Here is a 5,947-nt window from a genome sequence, read left to right as displayed (position 1 = left end):
TCCAAAATGTTTTATCTCAAATGTTGTTAAATATTTCTTCAGAATATATGAATTTTTGGATAGGAAGGACAGACAGATTGGTGGAAGGCTATAGACCCAATTATAATGCAATATTTTGTATTTTTTTCAAATACAAACCTAAGAAACCAAAACCGTCTCCACGTCATTCATTCAATGTCTGTTTTGCACTAGCACTATAATACTGACATGTAACATTTAAAATTCACTTCACTTCTACATGCTGAACCTTTTAATTGCCACTAGTGGATGTTTCATAATCCTCTATGGTCATTTTTGTCCCATCAACCAGAAGAAGTGATCATGTTCTTTGAGTGGTGACGGCAGCAGAGCTCATTGTTTCCTCAGATGGGAGGTATTTCCTGAGCTGCTGTTTCATTGGGAAGTACCTCCCTGTTTCAGCTCATTCTGTCACTCTCTTTTTTTTTTTCTGGATCCGTCTCATTTGTGCAGAGAAATCTAGTCTAATTGCTGCTGTGAAGCCAGACACACAGTTTTTGTCATGTTTTCTCAACATGTTTTAAAACCGTACATCAGTTGATTGACCCACAGAGCTCGTCAAGCTGGGGTCTTCTGCAAGATTTTATTGCACTGGATCAATACAGGCAGCATGAAGGAAACCGGTGACTTAAATGTGCTGCATTGCTGGAGGGAGCTGGAGTGGAAGAAAACTTCCCAGGAATCATCAGGGGTGCAGTTTAAACGTGTGAAAGCTTGTGATTGTGAAGCCTCGCTGATAATAAGCAAAAGAGAAACACAAACGGCATGAGTAATTATACCCATTATTCATTCACAAACTTTGTATTACATGATGTTTGATGGGTATATGAAGCCTTAATTCCAGTACTTTTGCCAGTGAGGCGTAATTCAGATCAAATCACATGGAGAATCGAAAGAAACTACATTATGATTAAACCCACAGGATAGGTAAACAATAAGAAAACACACCATTAGTTCTGTATGTAATGAAGGAAATGTTATTCTTACCAAAGGTAACTGAAATGCATGTTTTATCTGTTTTCTGAAGGAATCACATCGTATGCACGGCGAAAGTTTTCCAGGATCAGATTTAAACAGCGGTAAGTCCCCTTTTAAATGGAATGTCAAGTGAAAATGCACTGCTTTTGTATTTTCGTTTTCAAAAAGTTTCACGCAACATTTTGAAAACAATGTCTGTTTACCTCTTGTGCCATTTCTAAAAAGTCGCCTTTTCGGAAACGCCAAGCGCCGTTGACTTGTAATTGTATACCAAAATACAATGAAAGTTTTTCATTCTCACTGAAATGGGGCCTCAAACGTTGTCCTTTTTCACAGGTTATTCAGTCAGCCTCAGACGTTATTCATGTCACGTTTCACGGTGCGTGCCAATCAAACTGTCTGATTTGCAGTCAAATAAATGAACATGGTGAAGTGCACAACATTTATCAGGCTCACTTTGCTTTTTGAGTATGCTTTGAGGTACCGCTGTAAATATAGTATTTCAAAAAAAGTATAATTTCATAAGTTTTGCCTGGGCTCATTTGGGGCGCTCCAGAACTTGGCTGTACTGCGATGCCAGAGGCCAGATCTGCTAACTCTGTGCATGGGAATAATGTGCTCCTTAGTGGCTGAACGGAGACTTCACTAAATGAGCACAGGCCGTCGTTCTCTGAAGGAGCCTTGTTGACAAACAGGTAGCAGCATCTATGGTCTGTTTCTATGGAAATCCCACAGTCCGCCTCATCCCTAACAAGCTGTTAAGATGAATTTCCCTTCAATATTTAACCATGTTTTCCCCACTGGCCACTCATTTATTATTCAACAACAGTTTGTGGATTCAGGGTGGGGGTGGGGGTTGGGAGGGGGGTTCTTTCACTTGATGGCTGTTTGTTGCTTTCTGCCGGCTGGTGTTGAAAACTGAGACCTTGCGTGACATGTTTCCTTATTCTTTACCGTATGTGAGCCGGCTAACGAAGCCTCTGTCTCCATACTAAAAGCCAGTTAATCCAATCTATGCATGCACTCCTGCGTTGTCTCCAAACCGACTGTAAGCTGAGCAGGAAAACCATTTGTTACAATTTACTTTAGAGGCAATTACATCAAATGAGAGGATGTGGAGCCAAGATGAATATGGATGTTTGTGTTCGGGATGTCATCAATGATTATTGTGGGGTTTTCATGTCAGAATGTTGTCAAACACAATAAAATTACTCAAAGGAATACTTTGAGGTGGGGCTGTTATTATATTCCAGCATAATAAGTTATAGTCACTTAATAAAAGTGTCTACAAACATTACATTTGTATGTGTGCAATCTGTGAGGAAGAGCTAGAAATGCTTTATTTTACATTTCTCTATTATTTGCCTAGAAAATTCCCAAATTTGGTAAATTCAATAATTAAATGATTAATTTTATTGGAATCATGCATGAATTTAATCGAAAGCACATAGCAATTAAAACTTGAAACTTTTTAGGAGTGATTGTAAATGAAAACTTCCCCACATTAAACGACAATTATCAAAATCTGTTGCTGTTCCACAGAAGCCTATAGGGATCTGTAAAGTAGAAAAAGCTGCGTATTCTCAATTTTTAACTTATAGTGTCACATATGTTAGGGATGCACTGATACCCCTTATTTAAAAGACAAGTACAATATGAATACTAATCCTTAGCTACTTTCTGATACCGAGTTCCAATACGAGTACTTATGAAATACCATAAAGCCGAAATTATACTCCATATGTAAACTATACGCAAAGGCTAAGTGTTGCCTCAACCCACCTCGATACAGCCTCGAACAGCCTTGAAAGCTTCAGTATATTACTGCGTGGACAGTACACGTATTACAGTGCGTAGCGTCTATCAACTCGCTGCTCTGCTGTAGACTGATGGACTGTGTCGCCTGTTAATGAGTGTCCCATCTGTGCAACTTTGCTGGTCCAAATGTCACTGGTGATTAAGTTGCTGGTGTTGTACAAACTAGTTTTCTCCACGTTGATATTTTGACAGAACGTATTTTAGAGTATGTCTTACTTTTGTCATTCTCATAATATAGCGTCTCAGATTGCTGACATCACTTGTCCTGTCTTGTTTGCCTGCTGCTGCTTAAAGTGCCTGCTCGATGAGCTTTGAAAAAAAAAAAAAACCAATTTCTGCCACTTTTTTAATGCCAGAAAGTGGAAAAACCAGGATATTTGAGTTGTGGGAAGACTTATAAAACTTGAATAATACAGTAAACAGGAAGCATCAAGCTTGAGAGTGAGTGCTTGTGTTTCACTGACCAGCTAAAAACTAAAGGAGAACTGAACTAAATCATCCTTCCTTGAAAAACTTTTTCTCCTTGCAAACATTGTATAATACATCCTTTATAATAAGACCACTGGTCCACGGGAGTCCTCAGAGAGAGGAGTGCTCAAACAGGATGACTGTTGATTGGCTGGAGAGCCTGGAGGGCCGGAAAGCTCCGATCCGAGAGTAAACGTCAGCGTCCGAGCAGGCGCCCCATGATAAGTGAGGGCTGGGTGGGGTGGTGTGGATCACGGGCAGCGGGAAAGCCAAAGCCAGAACTGGTGGGGCAGGCAGTGTTGGTGGGAGAGGGGGCGGAGGGTGGCGAGGTGGAGGGGGCAGGACAGGAGGTGGGGGGAGTGGCAGCGGAGGTAGCGGGAGGGATTGTGAAGGTGGATCCGGGGTGATAATATCAGATGGTTTTGCTGAGGTTTCTGCGATTGCGACCGACGGGACCGCTTCCGGGAGAGTCCAGTTCTTGGTTGTTGGGTCCGGCCGAGATGTGGGATGTTTGAGTGTGTAGGTGGAGGTGTGGTAGAAGCTGTAGTACTCCAAGGCATGCCTTGCCTGAGCCAACCTCAGCCTGCAGAGCACAAGAACAAGTCATCGGAATTAAGAATTAAAAACACAGAAGATGTTCGGTATAGGAAAACTAAGGTCCAGTTTACATCACAACTTTTTCAAGTGAAAACACCAAAAAACTCAAAGCATTTCAGTGATCAGAGCCACTGAAAATGCAACTATTTAAAAATGGCTCCCAAGGTGGAACTTTTCGAATGGAAATGGGGGAAAAAACTTTGCTTTATGAAAAGTCTGGTCTCCGTGTAGACGGTGAAATTGCTGCCACTGACCCAACAATGGCGGCCCCCAGAGTGTCATGACTCCCAGTCCATAGTCTCCTGGGACTTAGTAGTTTTATAACTGACAGCCACCGTTATAGAAATCCAACTTGTTCGTCTGTCTATACGAATGTCTCTGTACTCTGCATTGTTAATGTTTATGTTGCACGTGTGGTATAATTACAAAAAAACAACCAACAGCGCCCACTAGTGGCTCTATATGAAACTACATAGTTTAGTTTTTTTTGCGTTTCTGACATTTCTGTTTTCAAAACGTTGCCGCTATACGCAAAACTTTCCTGAAACAAAAACACAATCTGGATGATTTTTCTTTTGAAATGTCGTGTAAACTGGGTCTAAGCTGGTAGAAGCAAATTCATTTCTCATTTCTCACGTCATCCGCGAAGACTGGACATGTTCACACACCTGTGCCTGAGCTGCAGGAGTTTGTACAGCAGCAGCAGGATCAGAGCTCCTGCCAGAGTCACCAGCAGCACCGCCACCCTCACGTCCAGGTTCCCACACGATCTCCCTGCAGGTCCTGCTGAGCTGCAGCTCCCGGGGGGCTGCGGCGTATGCGACTGGGGCGACTCTACCATTCCTCGCTTAGGATTGATGATGGCCCGGACCAGGTGTGGCTGGACTGGTTGTGGGCCCCTAAGTGCATCCGTCCCACCCTCTGGACGGATCTGCATCACTGGCAGGGTTGATTCAGTGACACGGAGCAGAGGGAGTGTATCGTCAGATGTCAATCAGTTCTCCATTCTTTCTCCGTGGTGTCAGTTCATGGTCGGAGAGCTTCCTTCTCTAGACCTGCAACACAGAAACAAAACGGTCACAATTTTAAACTGTTTACACAATTTTCTGTTTAAAGTCCAAAGATTTGTGTAAAAAGAGTTTGGGAAAGTGTCTCATGTTATCAGATTTTCAACCTTTTTAAAAAAAAAAAAAATATTGAAAGTTCCTTCATGTTGCTGTCGTGTTTCCCCCGTCACATTAGAAATTCTACTGATTGGAATGAAGAAATTTGTTTGTGAAAATTCAACTCAAGTACAAAAATGAAATCTTAGGACTTAAGTTTAAAATGTTATTGTTAATAAAATTGCTTTCTTCTCATGTTTTATACAACGTGCCGACTTTACTGAAAGTGTTTGATATTTCTCCATTATGAACTGTTTTGGTGCCTCTCATGGAAACCAGCTGTCCTCCCTGCTTTTGCTGCTGTGAATATTGTGCGTTTATCATTGTGATACTTTAGAAAACTTACTCTAATGATGTGGTATTCAGTGAAGATCAAACAAATCAAAAACACAAACTTACATCAGTCAGGATAAAAACTAGAGATCCAGAACCATCGAACAGTGAGGACTTTCACCCGTTTTACCAAGAATCCAACTAAAATCTCCATACACGAAGCTATACAAGTAAATTTCAAACTTACGTGACTCAATTGTTACTGCGTTTTCACTGGAAAAACAAATGTGCAAAAAGAAAATGAAATGTGGAGCTTTCCAGGACCGACTGCAGAATCCTGAGAAACCCATCAGTGGGAGGAAGCTAATGAAAGCACCAGGAAACTGTGCACTTCCCTAACACACAATGCCAAAATGTGATTGGAGAGGACTTCCTATCTCCATGGTTACAGGAAACTGGTCAAGGATATCTTTTTTTTTTAGGTGGGGGGTACTTGATTGTGTGTCTGGGCAAAACACACTGATATGAACACACAGGGTCTGCAGAGGACACTTGGTATTGAAGTATTTTGGAGAAGCTTTGTGCCATGCTATGAATGTCAGTAGAAACTATCCAAGCTCTAAAAGGTGAAG

The 5,947-nt window shown here is 41.6% G+C and overlaps 1 protein-coding gene across 1 annotated transcript; it reads right to left on the bottom strand.

The window, feature by feature from the left end:
• Nucleotides 1–2,413: 2,413 nt before the first annotated feature.
• On the bottom strand, nt 2,414–5,672 carry LOC308117701 (uncharacterized protein). Its single transcript, XM_080476755.1, has 3 exons — nt 5,563–5,672; nt 4,548–4,934; nt 2,414–3,865 (listed from the first exon to the last, which is right to left on the bottom strand). The coding sequence occupies exons 2-3, from the start codon at nt 4,814–4,816 to the stop codon at nt 3,394–3,396; spliced, it is 741 nt and encodes a 246-aa protein (XP_080332881.1). The 5' UTR covers nt 4,817–4,934; nt 5,563–5,672; the 3' UTR covers nt 2,414–3,393.
• Between the last annotated feature and the right edge of the window lie 275 nt (nt 5,673–5,947).

The sequence above is a fragment of the Lipophrys pholis genome (assembly GCF_963383615.2).
Source record: "Lipophrys pholis genome assembly, chromosome: 12".
Classification (NCBI taxonomy): Eukaryota; Metazoa; Chordata; class Actinopteri; order Blenniiformes; family Blenniidae; genus Lipophrys; species Lipophrys pholis.
The sequence above is the reverse complement of the archived record's forward strand: the minus strand, read 5'-3'. Positions and strand labels throughout refer to the sequence as shown.